Here is a 19,126-nt window from a genome sequence, read left to right on the forward strand (position 1 = left end):
TGAGCTTACAATTTCACAGTAACACAATTTCTTCACTCAAAGTAAAGTATCTTTGTTTTAACAGCAAATACATTTATGATCTATATATTTTTATATTCACCTAGATAAAACATTTAGCCATAATCAAATATTACTTTAAATTTTCTTTTAGGAAGGTTGAAAAATATTTATCTTTCTTAATACTTACTTCCTCATTCTCTTGTAGTAGAAGACTCTGCTTTTCACTCTGAGATTGAATATTACTGGCAAGAGCCTGAAACTGGTCATGGAGAGAACTGATTGTCTTTTCTTGTCTGTTCACTTTCTTGTGAGCATCACCCAGTTGCTGTCGAAGCAACGTATTTTTATTTTGTAATTGAAATAATCTCTCTTCTACAGATTCCTGCTTTGCAATGTATTTCTTCAGTTTTCTTTGTTGAATTTGGTGCATTTGTTCAATTTCTTTCTTCTGACACTGTGTTTGGCCGAGGTCTCTTTGCACATGTTCCAAAATCAAATTCTGTTCTCCAACAGCATCTCTTGCATTATCGAGCTGAATTTGTAGGCTGATTTTATTTTCCACATTAGAATGTTTTTCAGAAAGAACCTCATTCCTAGCTCGTAGGTCAGACATATCAGCCTTCATTTTGTCCTGTAAGCCACAAAAATAGTTATAAAGAGCAGAGGAGCAAGTAAACCACCCCTCTTCAGGCCTAAATTGCCTGAAGTTAGCTAAAGGAGACCCAGCATAGCCTCCTCCTTCCAAGATAAGGTACCCAAGCATATCTTTGTACCCACAGCTCACAAGCATATTTCTGCCAAAAAAAGCCCAAAAAAACAAAAAACCTGTTCTCTTCCCCAGCTACCAGCCGTGGGAGCGAGATAACCACACAGAAAATATACATATTCTCAAGGTTGTAAACTTGTCACAAGTCAATGACTAACTGTCTTTGTTTAAACCTATTTTTTTCTCCTGCTTTATCTTCCCATGCCAAAACTAATATAAGCAGTGAATTTTCCTTTGTGTGGGGCTGGCAGGCATTACAGGCAGTAAGGCCGCTGTCAGCTGGAGCTCCAATAAAGAGGTTCTCTTGTGTCTCTTGGTCTCTCTGTTCTTCTCAGCATGAATTTCCACAACAGACAGAGGAAATTTCCCAATGTTCCTTAAGTTCTTTTTTTTTTCCTGAGAATATCCTGTAGATATTTTATTTTTCTACCATTTTTATTGTCAGTTATATAAGAATTACATTTATTCAAGGCCGGGCGCGGTGGCTCAAGCCTGTAATCCCAGCACTTTGGGAGGCCGAGGCGGGTGGATCACGAGGTCAAGAGATCGAGACCATCCTGGTCAACATGGTGAAACCCCGTCTCTACTAAAAATTACAAAAAAATTAGCTGGGCATGGTGGCGCGTGCCTGTAATCCCAGCTACTCAGGAGGCTGAGGCAGGAGAATTGCCTGAACCCAGGGGGCGGAGGTTGCGGTGAGCCGAGATTGCGCCATTGCACTCCAGCCTGGGTAACAAGAGCGAAACTCCGTCTCAAAAAAAAAAAAAAAAAAAAAAAAAGAATTACATTTATTCATAAATGCTAAATATAAGCATTATATTACTTGCTTTTTTTTTTTTGAGACAGGGTCTCACTCCATCACTCAGGTTAGAGGGCAGTGGGACAATCAAGACTCACTGCAGCCTTGGTTTTCTGGGCTCAGGTGATCCTCCCACTTCAGCCTCCTGAGTAGATGAGACTAGAGGTGCACATCCCAACACCCGGCTAAATTTATTTGTAATTTTTGTAGAGATAGGGTTTTGCCATGTTCTGGAACTCCTGAGCTCAAGTGACTCACCCACCTCGGCCTCCCAAAGCAATGGGATTACAGGCGTGAGCCACTGCACCTGGCCTTGTACCAAGCACTTCTACATACATCACTGAGCTCATTTATATCATAATTCTGAAAGGAGAGGTCAAAAATATGCAAGCTGCAGGATTTTCCCCAGGTCCTCTTACTTTACTTCTAGTGCTCGTCCACCAAATCATGGTTACTTCTGTGTTGTAAATATGTAAATATAAAAAAAGCTTTTTATTTCAAAACACCAGTGGTAAAAAAGAAGTTATAGAGCTTTTCTTAGAAAATCCTCAGACTATCTGTTATTGCAATAACTTCTGTTTCCTCTTTACAGTGTTTGAAACAGAAATAAGCATGAAACAGGGAAAAATACACTGAAGTAGTTTTCTAAGAACAAAATAGTTATCAACAAATCATCACTAAGTTTCTGTTATAGCATATCATTGTTTTCAAAGCTCTTTGTGCTGAAATGAGATGCTACTTGGAGCAAACTGTGACGTCCCCAAAAGTAAGGGGTATGGCATCTGAAGTACCGCCTCTGAACTGGCTATACATTTCATCCTTACTACCAGTAGAAATAATCATCTAACCTCTCCATTAATATATTAGAAAGATGAAATCATGTCTGAAAGCTGGAATGTTTGTTGTTAGCAAGGGTTTTGAGATTGTGGAAAGATCATTAATTCCTATGAATAATAACAAATGTTTCTCCTTTGGATAAGGCCACTGTGAAAGTCACTACTTGACCCTTGCAGACAAATGAAGTTGAATTAAGAAAATGACGTTATACAATGGGCCGAAAATTCCAGAACCACTGTCACCACCCCCAAATATGTGTGTGTGTGTGTGTGTGTGTGTGTGTGTGTGTGAGATTCAAAAATCCATTAGAATTCCAAGTTGCATAGAGTTGTTTTTAAAATTATATTCACCTACAAAAACATATCTGAAAATGGCCAAAGAAAATACCTCAGAATCCATTTTCTTTTGAGCCGTTTCTAGCTCCTTTTGTTTACTGGTCAGAATCTGATCTTGTACTATTCTGGCATTCTGTTCTTCAAAAAGTTGCTGCTGCTTGACATAGAGATAACATAGAAGTGTTTGTCTAATAGCACTGAAAAAAAAGACTAAAAGGTTAATTAAGAGCAGAGCCTCACTTGACTGAGCATGGTGGCTCATGCCTGTAATCCCAGCACTTTGGGAGGCCAAGGTCTGAGGATCATGAAGTCAGGAGATGGAGACCATCCTGGCCAACATAGTGAAACCCCATCTCTACTAAAAATACAAAAATTAGGCATGGTGGTGCACGCCTGTAGTCCCAGCTACTTCGGAGGCTGAGGCAGGAGAATCACTTGAACCTAGGAGGCAGAGGTTGCAGTGAGCCGAGACTGCACCACTGCACTGCAGCCTGGATAACAGAGTGAGACTCTGCCTAAAAAAAAAGGAAAAAAAAAAAAAAAAAGAGCAGATTAAAGAAAGTAGCCTGTTAAAACACAAGAACTTTTATCCCTCAAGAATCACTCAAATCTTAATTGCATACATAACAATTACATTTGTCAAAGAGGAAAAACAGTTCTTAAATACGGGAAGATACAGCATTGTAAAATAAAATTTCTTTCAAAACATTTAACTAGTGTCATTATAGTTTCAAAGCTATTTAGCCTGTATTTTAACATAAAAATGTGTAAACTCATTTAGTGATTAAACTCTTCTTCCATTCTGAAAACATAAACTGAGCATCTATTTAGATGCCAAGGTTTACAATAAATAATTTTAGCTATAAATGTCATAGTTCATTTTTAAGAGGAGATAACAGTTTTGGTTTGTTTTAAACCTAAATGATATACACGAAGCCAAAAAAAGTATAAGCAATACTGATGAAACATTAAGTTAGAAATATGAAGTTTTCACCAAAGATTAATTTACCAGATCCAAGTTGTTTCTTACCATCCTCAATTCCTTAATGAGTTTTCTCAGAGTCCATTGAAGTTCTTGAATCATTTCAGCCTTTCCCCTACATTCCTCTTCTTTTATTCTTAACTGTTCATTAACTTTATTACACAACATTTCGGCATTTTCTTTCTTCTCTTTTTCTTGTTTTAAGGCAAGTCTGCAGTTAAATATGGATATTAAAATGTGTTTTGTTAGAAAATAAACATGTTTATTTTGTCATCTGGCTCTTCCATGTGGGTTTATAATCCTCATAAAAACTCCTATGTTCTTGTTTCCTTTCTAGTTCTCATGTTTTTAATTTCTCACTCCATTCTCTTCCAAGGGCCATATATGTTAGCGAAGTAGCGAGGAAAGAAACATTCTGTTAACTGGTAAGTTTCTGTTACTAGTAAACCTGTGAAGAGCATATTTGAATTTTCTCAGCAAAGTTACAAGTTGAAAATTACTTCTTTTTCATGTTTTGCAAATTGAAAATTAGTTAATTAGATCATTTAGAGTTAGCTAATTTAAAAGAAGTTACTATTTACAAACAAGTTTAGAAATTCACTGGAAATACATTTTCCTCTTTATGAAATATTGTATGTGTAGCCTGAAAAATGACTTACAGTGTAAGATAACACCTTCAGATGTCATTCACACAACGTGTGTCTGCAGACTCCTATAATCCAAGACTAGGCTAAGCTGTTTAATAACTGTTACCTCCATACTTTTATGTCTCTCATTTTGGTAACACTTTCAACTTATCTTCTTGATTCTTATGCATTTTATAAACAATATTTAAATACCTTTTGGAACAAGACAGGATCTAATATTTAATTTAAAAGTAAAGGATAATGTGTGTTTCAACATATAATTTGGAATTAATTTTATCTGCATACGAAGATGTGGAATAAACTAATCATCAATTACTTTCCATTTTACTTTTTATTTCACGCATATTTAGAATGAAACTGGGAAGTCCTAGCCAGAGCAATCAGTCAAGAGAAAGAAAGAAAGTACATCCAAATTGGAAAAGAGAAAGTCAAACTATCTGTTTGCCCAAGAGATAATCTTTTAGCTTAGAACACCCTAAATGCTCCTGGATTTGATCAATGAAATCAGTAAAAGTCTCAGGTTACAAAATCAATGTACACAAATCAGTAGCACTAGTATACATCAAGAATGGCCAAGGTGAGAATCAAATCAAGAACCTAGTCCCTTTTATGATAGTGACGGCAACAACAACAAAAACTTAACCTTTTAGGATCTTTCACCTCCTTGGTAACCAAGATGAAAGATCTCTAAAAGGAGAACTACAAGGCACTGCTGAAGAGATCTTTCATAGGAAAAAAAAAAATCACAGATGACACAAACAAATGGAAATATGCCCTTTGTTCATAGAAGAATCAATATATTGAAAATGACCATATTAACCAAAGCAATTTACAGATTCAATGCAATTCCCCTATCAAAATACTACTGTCATTCTTTATAAAATTAGAGAAAGTACTTCTAAAATTTAAAGGGAATAAAAAAAGAGCTCGACTAGCTAAAGCAATCCCAAGCAAAAAGAATGAAGCCAGAGGCATCACAATACCAGATTTCAAATCACACGAGAAGCCTAAAGTAACCAAAACAGCATGGTACTGGTATAAAAGTAGATACACAGACCAGTGGAACAGAATACAGAACGTAGAAATAAAGCCAGATATGTATAACCAACTGACCTTTCACAAAGTGTACAAAGACATAAACTGGGCAAAGAACACCCTATTCAATAAATGGTGTTGGGAAAATTGAATAGCCACGTATAGAAGAATGAAACTGGATCCCTATCTCTCACCATATATAAATATTAACTCAAGATGGATTAGGCCCTAACATGGTGGCTTCTCTCTGTAATCCCAGCACTTTGGGAGGCCAAGGCTGGAGAATGGCTTGAGCCCAGGAGTTCAAGACGAGCATGGACAACATAGTGAGATCTTGTCTCTACCAAAAAATATTTTTTAATTAAAAAAGAGGTAAATTAAAAACTTAAATCTATAACCTGAAACCACAAAAAAATCTGGAAGAAAGTGTAGGAGAAAACTCTTCTGGACACTGGCCTAGGCAAATTATTTATGACAAAGACCCCAGAACAAAAAGCAACAAAAACAAAAATAAATACATGGGACCTAATTAAATGAAAAGTCTTCTGCACAGCAAAATAAATAATCATAAGAGTAAACAGACAACCTACAGAATAGGAGAAAATATTTGCAAACTATGCATCTGACAAGGGACAAACAAATCAGTAAGAAAAATACAAATAATCCCATCAAAAAGTGCACAAATGGCATGAACAGACATTTCTGAAAAGAAGATGCACAAATGGCCAACAAACACAGTTAAAAATTCCCAACATCACTAATATTCAGGGAAATGCAAACTAAAACAACAAGGAGATATCATCGTATCCCAGCCAGCATCCTCATTATTAAAAGGCTGAAAAACAATAGAAAAATGTTGGTACAGATGTGGTGAAAAGGGAATGCCTGCTCATACCTCGCTGATGGGAATGAAAATTAGTACAACCTCTATGAAAAACAGTAGGGAGATTTCTCAAAGAGCTAAAATAGAGCTACCATGTACTCCAACAATCCCCTATTGAGTATCTACCCAAAGGAAAAGAAATCATTACATCAAAAAGACACCGGCAAATGTATGTTTGTTTACTGCAGCACATTTTGCAATTGCAAAGATATGAAATCGACCTAAGTGTCCGTCAACCAGTGAATGGAATAAATGATACGTGGTATATGTACACCGTGGAGTACTACTCAGCCATAAGAAGAATGAAGTAATGCCTTTTGCAGCAACTTGGAAGGGACTGGAGGCCATTTTTCTAAGTGAAGTAACTCAGGAATGGAAAGCCAAATAAAAACACGTTCTCATTCATAATAGGGAGTTAAGCTATTCATCCATGTAACCAAAAACCACTTGCATCCCCTAAAGCGATGAAATACACCAAAGTTCTGAAAAACCGTAAAAGTGTAGACATTTTTTAAAAATTACTTTGGTTTTAGAAAAGTGGTCAATTCATGCTCTATTGGTTGGACTGTAAATTAACACAAACATTCTTGAGAAAAATGAATATTGATCAAAGGTCTTTTTTAAAAAGTTCCTGTATTTCAACCTAATAATTCTATATTGGATAATTTATTCAAAGCAAACAGTTTCGAAATGCGAGATTTATATAAAAAATGTTATGGGCTGGGCATGACGCTCATGCCTGTTATATTAATGACTTGGGAGGCCAAGGCAGAAGGAATGCTTGAGGTCAGGAGGTGGAGATCATCTTGAGCAATGTAGTGAGATCCTGTCTCTACAAAAAACTTAAAAAGTTAGCCAGGCATGGGAACAGGCACCTGTAGTCCCAACTACTTAGGACTCTGAGGCAGGAGGATGAAGTTCGAGGCTGCAGGGAGGTATGATCACACCACTGAACTCCAGCCTCAGGCACAGAGTGAGACCCTGTGTCTATAAATAATAATAATGAGAAAAGATGCTCCTTACATCATTAATTATAAATACAAGATAATTTCAAAACTCAAATTGCAATTCGTTAAATGAATAACAAGATTTCATATGATGGACTTCTACATGGCCATTAAGATTGCAAAGACTATGCATTTATTTGTTAGCAGAAGAGTTCACAGTTAAAATAATTTATTATTTCCAAGAATTTCATGTTCCACAAGACCAAGAAGGTTTCTTCCATTAATCCCCAGAAGGCAAGTCAGAAATTATAAAAATTCTAATATATTATCTTTAGTATAAATATTTCTTTAAAACTACAATGTGGCACAGATATACCATGGAATACTATGCAGCCATAAAAAAATGAGTTCAAGTCCTTTGCAGGGACATAGATGAAGCTGGAAACCATTATTCTCAGCAAACTGACACAAGAACAGAAAGCCAAACACCTCATGTTTTCACTCATTAACACATGGACACAGGGAGGAACACATCATACATCGGGGCCTATTTGGGGGTTTGGGGTCTACAGGAGGGATATCAGGAGGTTGGGGGGCTAGGGGAGGGATAACATTAGGAGAAATATCCAATGTAGATGATGGGGGGATGGATGCAGCAAACCAACATGGCACGTATATACCTATGTAACAAACCTGCATGTCCTGCACGTGTACCCCAGAATTTAAATATAATAATAAACAAAACAAACAAAAACTAGAGTGTCATACCTCAACCTGCGCAGCTCTAGTTCCCATTCAATCTTCTGATGCTCTAACTGTAATTTTGTCTCTTTTGTTTCGGAGAGCTCCTTTTGTAGTACACTAACCATATTTCCCATTTGTTTAATTTCTGCTGTAAGTCGTTCATCCTCATTATTCTTAAGTTCCAGGGAGTCTTCATATAAATGAAATTCACCCTCAATTCTTGATAGGCTAACAGACTCTGTGTCAGGGAGAAAACAAGGTGGAAATAAAATATGTGAGTACTTTTTAGGTAAAAAGGACTGTGCATTTTTAAACACTGTCTCCTTCATACACAGAACAAACAGGCACTGAGTGCCTACAGTGTGGCAGATATTCCACTAAGCTCTGCAGGTAAAACAAATGAGACCTCTACTCTCATTTAGTCTTAAGTGTAGTGGGGAACGAAGACAACAAAAGTGACAATTATAAATTCACATAGATGGTGTAAGAAAACAGAGTTCCATGATCACATAGGAGAATTTGATCTATACTGGGCCCACAAAAGATTTCCCTGAGGAAGAGATGACTTCACCAAGAAATCAAGGGTGAGAAGGAAGCACTTAAGCAAAGGGGTAGAAAAGCATTCTAGCAGTTGACAGCAGGTGCCGACGCTCTGCTGCCATCTGCTTCTGGCCACGATGGACAGCAAGTACTGATTTACCTTCTTGCCTGAAATAACCAAAAGGAAAACAGAAAAAATATATTATACAATGATTTACCAGGCATTGGACTTCAGGTAATGAAGACCATGATCCCGTAAGACAGGAAACAAATGGAATTCATACCGATGCTCCAGCTTCCTGCCTTCACAGAGTTTCCAGGCTATCACACACAGAGAAAAAAGTGACGTAGAGTCTACCAGATTCCCTGAGATGAGACGATGAAGCTGAGAGTCTGGTAAAGCCAAGGCAGGCAGGGGTTACAAAACAGAACACGGGAAAGGAGACAGAGTACAGGGAAAGAACACTGAAGATCTGCAAAAATACCTCCTGGGTATCCAGCAGAGTACTGAACAGTGCATGTGTGCCAGAAAACTGCCCCAGACCAAGGGGAAGAAACATCTAAAAAAAAAAAATGGAAAGAAACACGCCTGCTGCTCATAAGGTGCCAAAAAGAGTGTTCATTCCCATGAGTGATGCTGGGAAGACTCAGACTTCACATGGGAATGAATAGAGCCATCACAAAGATCTTGCCTCAGGAGTGGGAGATTCAACCCAATCATAAAGGGAAGACCGGAAAGATCAAGCTGTTCATATGGAACTAAACTTATATCAAAATTAAGCTCAAGCAGATTGACAGAGGCATGGAAGATACATATTTTTTTGAAGCAAAATGCTCTTGTAGAGATTCAAATTACAATGTCAGGAATGAAAACTACAATGGATGGAAGTGAACAAAGATTAGACATCACCAAAGAGAAGTTTCATAAATTTGAGACATCAGGGAACTACGTGAAAACTTCAAGCAGGAATAAGTCCCAAAAGAGGAAAAAAGAGAGACAGGAAAATAAAAAGAGAATGGCCAAAACTTTTTAAATTTAAAGAAAACTATAACCTACAAATCCAGAAGTGTCTTCTGGCTGGGAGAGAGGAAATAAAAGTATATTATTCTAATTTTCCTTTTTAAAAAAATGTCAATTGGTTTTTGGGGAACAGGTGGTCTTTGGTTACATGAATCAATTTTTTACTGGTGGTTTCTGAGATTTTGGTGCACTCAAGCATCACACAAGCAGCATACACAATATCCAATCCATAGTCTTTTATCCCTCACCCCCCCACAAACTTTGCCCCCAAGTCCCCAACCTCCATTGTATCATTGTTATGTTCTTGCATCCTCATAGCATAGTTCCCGCTTATGAGTAAGAACATATGATGTTTGGTTTTTCATTTGTAATTTTCTTATGCCATATGTGACATGGCATAATATTTTTGAAGATGGACTGTGATCAGTTAAAATCATATACTATAAACTGTAGTGCAACCACTGAGATAAAAAAAATAGTTATCGCTAATAAGCCATAAAAGGGAGATTAAAAATAAATCACACACTGTAGAGTGATGGAGGAAACAGGATGAAGAAGACAGAGGTAAAGAAAGAATTTTGAGAGGTTTCCAAAGATGGCGCTGTGAGAACAACCCAGGATTGAGGCTCTTGCTGGATGTGCGGAGAGGGTGAGTTGGGGACGCATTTCCAGACGGACCTTTGTTGCCCACAGAACGGGGAAATTCCCAGATATAAAACAAACGTGGGACGCCAGCCAGAGATCTTGACTGGTGTAGCCAGCAGCCGGTGCGGCTGCGGCCCGCGCCAGAGCGCAGAGGCGCTCCACAGAGTTCCGCACAAAAGCGCACTGTTCCGGGTGCCCTGTTGAACTGGCAACCTGAGACCTGAGAGGGCTGAACTTGAGACTGAACGGGACTTGAACAGTGAGCCAGCCCAGGACAAAGCGTTAGGGGTAGCGCAGTGCGACAAACAAAACGGTGATTCCAAACACTCGCTGTTAGGAGGTTCCCTTAAAGCGCAGCTCCGTGTAAGAGGGGCGTCTGCCATTACCAAGGCAATCAGCCCCTACTGAGGTACACCCCCATTGCTGACGCAGCCTGCCGTTGCTGAGGCAACCCGGTACAACAGAGAGACTCCGCCGCAGGGCGGAGCCCGTGGCTGCAGGGCGGAGCCCACGGCTGCAGGGCGGAGACTGCAGCAAAAGGGCAGAGCCTGCAGAAACACACCGAACCTCACACCAGCAGGGCAGAGCCTCGGCAGGACAAGACTGCCTCCTAGCTGGGCAGGACAACCTGGCGGACACTCAAAAATAAAGCCCAAACCCCTTCAGAAAGAGCAGCTGCGACAAAAAGGGCTTTTTTATGAGTTCTGTAGCAGCAGAATTAAACATAGCAGCCTAACAGCCCTGAATGAACATCAGAGCTCACAGCTCAGCACTTGAGCTCCTATAAAGTACAGACTGTCTCCTCAAGCAGCTCCCTGACCCCTCTATATCCAAAAGACTGACATTTGGCAGGCATCATTCTGGGACAAAGATAGCAGAAAAAGAAACTGGTAGCATCCCTACTGTTCCGCAGCTGCTATAGGTGTACCCCAGACAAGCAGGGCCTGGAGTGGACCTTTGCAGTCATACAGCGAAGGGGCTAGACTGGTAGAAGGAAAACCAAGCAACAGAAATACTTCATCATCAACAATCTGGGTGTCCACCCAGAGACCCAATCGAAAAGTCAGCAACTACACAGACAACAGGTGGATAAATCCACAAAGATGAGAAGAAACCAGCACAAAAAGGAGGAAAACACCCGAAACCAGAACACCTCACCTCCTAGAAAGGACCAAAACTCCTCACCAGCAAGGGAACAAAGCTGGATGCAGAATGACTGTGACGAAATGATGGAATTAGACTTCAGAAGGTGGATAATGAGAAACTTTTGTGAGCTAAAAGAACATGTTTCAAATCAATGCAAAGAAACTAAGAACCTTGAAAAAAGATTCGAGGAAATGATAACAAGAATGGACAACTTAGAGAGGAATATGAATGAATTAAAGGAGATGAAAAACACAATACGAGAACTTCACAAAGCATGCACAAGTTTCAATAGCCGAATTGACCAAGCAGAAGAAAGAATTTCAGAAGTCGAAGATCAACTCAATGAAATAAAACGAGAAATCAAGATCAGAGAAAAAAGTGCAAAAAGGAATGAATAAAGTCTCCAAGAAATGTGGGACTATGTGAAGAGACCTAACCTACATTTGATAGGCGTACCAGAATGTGACGAAGAGAATGAATCCAAGCTGGAAAATACTCTTCAGGACATTATCCAGGAAAATTTCCCCCACCTAGCAAGACAGGCCAACACTCAATTGCAGGAAATTGCAGAGAACACCACAAAGATATTCTGTAAGAAGAGCAACCCCAAGGCACATAATCGTCAGATTCAACAAGGTTGAAATAAAGGAGAAAATACTAAGGGCAGCCAGAGAGAAAGGTCGGGTCACCCACAAAGTGAAGCCCATCAGACTCACAGCAGATCTCTCGGCAGAAACTCTGCAAGCCAGAAGAGAGTGGGGGCCAATATTCAACATCCTTAAAGAAAAGAACTTTCAACCCAGAATTTCATATCCAGACAAACTGAGCTTCATAAGTGAAGGAAAAATAAAATCCTTTGCGAACAAGCAAGTACTCAGAGATTTTGTCACCACCAGGCCTGCTTTACAAGAGCTCCTGAAAGAGGCACTACACATAGAAAGGATCAACCAGTACCAGCCATTCGAAAATCACACGAATTGCTAAAGAGCATCAACATAATGAAGAATCTACAACAACTAAGGGGCAAAACAGCCAGCTAGCATCAAAATGGCAGTATCGAATTCACACATAACAATACTAACCCTAAATGTAAATGGACTAAATGCACCAATCAAAAGACACAGACTGGCAAATTGGATAAAAAGCCAAAACCCATCAGTGTGCTGTATCCAGGAAACCCATCTCACATGCAAGGATACACAAAGGCTCAAAATAAAGGGATGGAGGAAGATTTACCAAGCAAATGGAGAGCAAAAAAAGCAGTTGCAATTCTCATCTCTGATAAAATAGACTTTAAAGCAACAAAGATCAAAAGAGACAAAGAAGGCCATTACATAATGGTAAAAGGATCGATACAACAAGAAGAGCTAACGATCCTAAACATATATGGACGCAACACAGGAGCACCCAGATACATAAGGCAAGTACTTAAAGACTTACAAAGAGACTTAGACTCCCACACAATTATAGTGGGAGACTTTAACACCCCACTGTCAATATTAGACAGATCAACCAGACAGAAAATCAACAAGGATATCCAGGGCTTGAACTCAGACCTGGAGCAAGCAAACCTGATAGACATCTATAGAACTCTCCACCCCAAATCCACAGAATATACATTCTTCTCAGCACCACATCACACCTACTCTAAAACTGACCACATAATTGGAAGTAAAGCACTGTACAGCAAATGCAAAACAACTGAAATCATAACAAACAGCCTGTCAGACCATAGTGCAATCAAGTTACAACTCAGAATTCAGAAACCAACTCAGAACCACACAGCTTCATGGAAACTGAACAACTGGCTCTTGAATGTTGACTGGATAAACAACAAAATGAAGGCAGAAATAAAGAAGTTCTTCGAAACCAATTGTTGTGAGAACGAAGACACAACATGCCAAAATCTCTGGGACACATTTAAAGCAGTCTCTAGAGGAAAGTATATAGCAATAAGTGCCCATATGAGAAGAATGGAGAGATCCAAAATTGACACCCTATCGTCAAAATTGAAAGAGCTAGAGGAGCAAGATCAAAAAAACTCAAAACCCAGCAGAAGACAAGAAATAACTAAGATCAGAGCTGAACTGAAGGAGATTGAGACACGAAAAACCCTCCAAAAAATCAATAAATCCAAGAGCTGGTTTTTTGAAAAGATCAACAAAATAGACAGACCACTAGCTAGATTGATTAAAAAGAAAAGAGAGAACAACCAAATAGATGCAATAAAAAATGATAAAGGGGAAATCACCACAGATTCCACAGAAATTCAAACCATCATCAGAGAGTATTACAAACAACTCTACGCACATAAGCTAGCAAACCTGGAAGAAATGGATAAATTCCTGGACTCCTGTGTCCTCCCAAGCCTAAACCAGCAGGAAGCTGAAACTATGAATAGACCAATAACAAGGGCAGAAGTCGAGGCAGCAATTAAGAGCCTACCACAAAAAAAAAAGCCCAGGTCCAGACGAGTTCACAGACGAATTCTACCAGACACACAAAGAGGAGCTGGTACCATTCCTTCTGAAACTATTCCAAATAATCCAAAAAGAAGGAATCCTTCCCAAATCATTCTATGAGACCAATATCATCCTGAGACCAAAACCCGGCAGAGACCCAACAAGAAAAGAAAACTTCAGGCCAATATCCATGATGGACATAGATGCAAAAATCTTCAATAAAATATTGGCAAGCCGATTGCAACAGCAAATCAAGAAACTTATTCATCATGATCAAGTAGGATTCATCCCGGGGATACAAGGCTGGTTCAACATACGCAAGTCTATAAACGTAATTCACCACATAAACAGAACCAAAAACAAAAACCACATGATTATCTCAATTGACACAGAGGAAGCCTTTGACAAAATTCAACAGCCCTTTATGCTAAAAACCCTCAATAAACTCGGTATTGATGGAACATATCTCAAAGTAATAAAAGCTATTTATGACAAACCAACAGCCAATATCATACTGAATGGGCAAAAACTGGAAGCATTCCCTTTGAAATCCGGCACTAGACAAGGATGCCCTCTTTCACCACTCCTATTCAATATAGTACTGGAAGTTCTAGCCAGAGCAATCAGGCAAGAAAAAGAAATAAAGGGTATTCAAATAGGAAAGGAGGAAGCCAAATTGTCTCTATTTGCAGACGACATGAGAGTATACCTAGAAGACCCCATCACCTCAGCCCAAAAACTCCTGAAACTGATAAGCAACTTCAGCAAAGTCTCAGGATATAAAATCAATGTGCAAAAATCACAAGCCTTCCTCTACACCAATAACAGACTTAAAGAAAGCCAAATCAAGAACGAACTGCCATTCACAATTGCTACAAAAAGAATAAAATACCTTGGAATACAACTCACAAGGAATGTAAGGGACCTCTTCAAGGAAAACTACAAACCACTGCTCAACGAAATCAGAGAGGACACAAACAGATGGAGAAACATTCCATGTTCATGGTTAGGAAGAATCAATATTGTAAAAATGGCTATACTGCCCAAAGTAATTTACAGAATCAACGCTATCCCCATCAAGCTACCATTGACTTTCTTCACAGAACTGGAGAAGACCACCATGAACTTCATATGGAACCAAAAGAGAGCCCACATAGCCAAGTCAATTCTAAGCAAAAAGAACACAGCGGGGGGCATCACACTACTGGATTTCAAACTATACTACAAGGCTACAGTAATCAAAACAGCATGGTACTGGTACCAAAACCGAGATATAGACCAATGGAACAGAACAGAGGCAACAGAGGCAACACAACATAGCTACAACCATACAATCTTTGATAAACCTGTCAAAAACAAGCAATGGGGAAAGGATTCACTGTTCAACAAATGGTGTTGGGAAAACTGGCTAGCCATGTGCAGAAAGCAGAAACTGGACCCCTTCCTGACACCTTACACTAAAATTAACTCCAGATGGATTAAAGACTTAAACATAAGACCTGGCACAATAAAAACCCTAGAAGGAAATCTAGGCAAAACTATCCAGGACATAGGAGTAGGCAAGGACTTCATGAACAAAACACCAAAAGCATTGGCAACAAAAGCCAAAATAGACACATGGGACCTAATCAAACTCCACAGCTTCTGCACGGCAAAAGAAACAGTCAATAGAGTGAATCGGCAACCAACAGAATGGGAAAAAATTTTTGCAGTTTACCCATCTGACAAAGGGCTGATATCCAGAATTTACAAAGAACTCAAACAGATTTACAGGAAAAAAACAAACAAGCCCATTCAAAAGTGGGCAAAGGATATGAACAGACACTTTACGAAAGAAGACATATATGAGGCCAACAATCATATGAAAAAATGCTCATCGTCACTGGTCATCAGAGAGATGCAAATCAAAACCACATTGAGATACCATCTCACGCCAGTTTGAATGGCGATCATTAAAAAATCTGGAGACAACAGATGCTGGAGAGGATGTGGAGAAAAAGGAACACTTTTACACTGTTGGTGGGAGTGTAAATTAGTTCAACCATTGTGGAAGACAGTGTGGCGATTCCTCAAGGCCTTAGAAATAGAAATTCCATTTGACCCAGCAATCCCATTACTGGGTATATATCCAAAAGACTATAAGTCGTTCTACTGTAAGGACACATGTACACGAATGTTCATTGCAGCACTCTTTACAATAGCAAAGACTTGGAATCAACCCAAATGCCCACTGATGATAGACTGGATTGGAAAAATGTGGCACATATACACCATGGAATATTATGCAGCAATCAGAAATGATGAATTTGTGTCGTTTGTAGGGACATGGATGAATCTGGAGAACATCATCCTCAGCAAACTGACACAAGAACAGAAAACGAAACACAGCATATTCTCACTCATAGGTGGGTGATGAAAAATGAGAACACATGGACACAGAGAGAAGAGTACTAAACACTGGGGTCTATTGGGGGGAAAAGGGGAGGGCCAGTGGGAGGGGGAGGTGGGGAGCGATAGCCTGGGGAGAAATGCCAAATGTGGGTGAAGGAAAGAAAGGAAGCAAAACACACTGCCATGTGTGTACCTATGCAACTGTCTTGCATGTTCTGCACATGTACTCCCAAACCTAAAATGCAATAAAAAATTAAAAAAAAATAAATAAATCACAAAAATTACTAGACTAATTGAGAAGAAAGCAGAAAAAGAAGAGAACAAAGAATTGCAGTGACCGATGGAAATCAAAAAGTATGATGACAGATAAACTTAACTGTATCAATAAGCACATTATAAATGAAACTGGCCAAAAATCTCATTTAAAAGGCAGATTATCAGATTGGATACAAATGCAAGAATCTACTACATGCTTCCTATATAAAAAAAAACTTTAGGCCGGGTGCAGTGGTTCACGCCTCTAATCCTACTATATTGGGAGGCTGAGACAGGAGGATCACAGGTCAGGAGTTCAAGACCAGCCTGGCCAACATGGCAAAACCCATCTCTACTAAAAATACAAAAAATTAGCTGGGCGTGGTGGCATGCAACTGTAACCCCCAGCTACTCGGGAGGCTGAGGCAGGAGAATCGCTTGAACCCAGGAGGCAGAGGTTGCAGTAAGCTGAGGTTGCACCACTGCACTCCAGCCTGGGCAACAGAGTGAGACTCTGTTTCAAAAAAAAAAAAAGAAAAAAAGAAAGAAAGAAAGAAAGAAAAGAAAAACACTTTAAATTTAAAAAGGCAAATTGTTCAGAAAGACGTTAAAAGATATACCAGGTTAAGAGTTGACAAAAGAAGCCTGAGAAGAAATGGCTATGTTAACGCCAAAGTAAATTTCACAGCAAAAATATTTACCAGCTATAAACAGTCATTTCCTCATGACTTTCAAAAGTTCAGTTAATCAAGAACATATAATCTTAAGTGACTGTGTACCTAATAACAGCTTCAAAATATATGCGGCAAAAATTGATAGAACAAATAGACAAATTCACAAATACAGTCTGACATTTGAATATTACTCAGTAAGTGATTAAAACAAGGGAGCAGCAAAGAAGCGGGTAGACTTGAACAACACCATGCTTCTCTAGTACCCAGGGAGCACGTTCCAAAACACACCCCATTCTAGGTTCTGCAATCAAGCTTAGCAAAAGAACTAAGTCAGAAAAATTTAACTCATACAAAGTATGTTCTCTGACCACAAAGCAATCAAATTAGAAATCAATAACAAAATATCTCAAGTGATCCTTCCATCTCAGCCTCCCAAGTAGCTGAGATTACAGCTGTGCACCAAAACACCCAGCTAATTTTTTACTTGATTTTGTAGAGATGTGATCTCACTATCTTGCCCAGGCTGGTCTGGAGCTTCCCGATGCAAGCAATCCTCCCACCTAGGCCTTCCAACTCACTTTTTCTTATGATTTGCTTAATGTTTATTTCTCTAGCTTCCTTTATTGTAAGAATACAGCATATTAATACATACACCACACCAAACACATCTTAATTGACTGTGTATGTTATCAATAAGCTGCTGGTCACCTTCTTGGGAAAGTCAAAAGTTATACACAGATTTCTGAATGCAGAGGGGATCAAGCATCCCTAAATCCCATGTTATTAAGGGTCAACTGTGATTGATATTCATTTGCTAAACACAAGCCATTTATTTTAAAAATTAAGTAGGAGTTCCAATTTCATAACAAGTCTAATTCATTATAATGTGACCATAAAGAAAACATACAACTTACTAACTTAAAAATATCTTTTTCTTCTTTATACAAATATAGCATATAGGATTTTAGGGACCATAATGGAATAATTTTTTTTCAGACAAGATTGTTTGAGATAATAAATGACCTGCAATTAACTTTTTACATAATTGTGAAATCTTACCTACCAAGAAAGAAATTAAGAGAAAAATATACAAGCAACTTACACATATGGGGCTTTTAAAAAACTGCTTTTCATGATCAAAACTTCCTTACTCTTACTTTTTTATCTATAGGACCACCAAAAATAATTCACTATCAGAAGTCTTACCTGATTGCTGTTTTTCCTTGCATTCAGAAATTAGTTGCTGAATGCTATGGATAAAAATGTAATAAATGAAATTACTATTTTAAAGCAAATGAAAAATACCAAATATATTAAATTTTTAGAGTATTTCAAACAATATCAGAGTTAATATCAGAACTTTATCCTATATACTAATTTGCAAGTTCTACCAACTTTTCTTTAAGCTTTTAAGGAAGAAAACAGATGAAGTACTCCTAAATTGAAGGGAGTATAGCTCAGTATAAATTAACTCACATTCGCTTGACATAATGGAAAGTGTCCTAGCCCTATTACCAGCAGCTACTTGTTCTCTGACAAGTCGCTTCTCTCAGGCTCAATGTATTCTTCTAGAAAGCAAGGATTTTACTGGCTTATTTCACTAGGTTGTTAAAGATTTAATGAAATAATGTTTTGAAAATGCTCAAACAGTGAAGCAATAAAATAATTTGTTCTTGAACTTTATTGCCAAAACTATCTCCCAATGTGTATTTTTTCAGAGGTTCTAAAATTCCCATTGCAGTTTTCTGAAACTGTTATTAAGTCCTAGTTTTGCTTATCAGTTGTTCCATTCTTTGTGGCTTATAATTCACGGCATCACAACTATTTCATAGTTTGTAACTAAATTTTCTTATAAATATATTATTTCAGCAAACTAGATAACTTCCCTGTCCACTATGACTGAACTCATCAATCACACTAAGGGCAGAAAGCTAACATGTCAAGACCTAGCTTGAACCGCTGTTCCAGACTCAAACTCTGAATTGGCAGATCTTTTAGAATGATGCTCAATCCCCAT

The 19,126-nt window shown here is 38.5% G+C and overlaps 1 protein-coding gene across 9 annotated transcripts in view; it reads right to left on the reverse strand.

Annotated features, from left to right (window-relative positions):
* The window catches only part of LOC100387850 (coiled-coil domain-containing protein 144A-like), an 84,027-nt gene that overhangs the window by 55,544 nt on the left and 9,357 nt on the right, over positions 1-19,126 (reverse strand). For 7 of the 9 annotated variants that reach the window (XR_008481473.2, XR_008481472.2, XM_078372517.1 and 4 more), the window contains 5 exons: positions 18,316-18,359; positions 8,000-8,213; positions 3,768-3,930; positions 2,790-2,894; positions 188-631 (listed from right to left, as the gene is read on the reverse strand). Coding sequence is in view for 7 of the 9 variants with exons in the window: in XM_078372517.1 (XP_078228643.1) it covers positions 188-631; positions 2,790-2,894; positions 3,768-3,930; positions 8,000-8,213; positions 18,316-18,359 (970 nt within the window). In the remaining 2 variants the exon portion in view is untranslated. The remainder of the gene's footprint in view (positions 1-187; positions 632-2,789; positions 2,895-3,767; positions 3,931-7,999; positions 8,214-18,315; positions 18,360-19,126) is intronic. The other 2 variants (XM_054255722.2, XM_054255724.2) reach the window with 2 other exon arrangements.

This window comes from Callithrix jacchus, chromosome 5 (assembly GCF_049354715.1).
Source record: "Callithrix jacchus isolate 240 chromosome 5, calJac240_pri, whole genome shotgun sequence".
Lineage (NCBI taxonomy): Eukaryota > Metazoa > Chordata > Mammalia > Primates > Cebidae > Callithrix > Callithrix jacchus.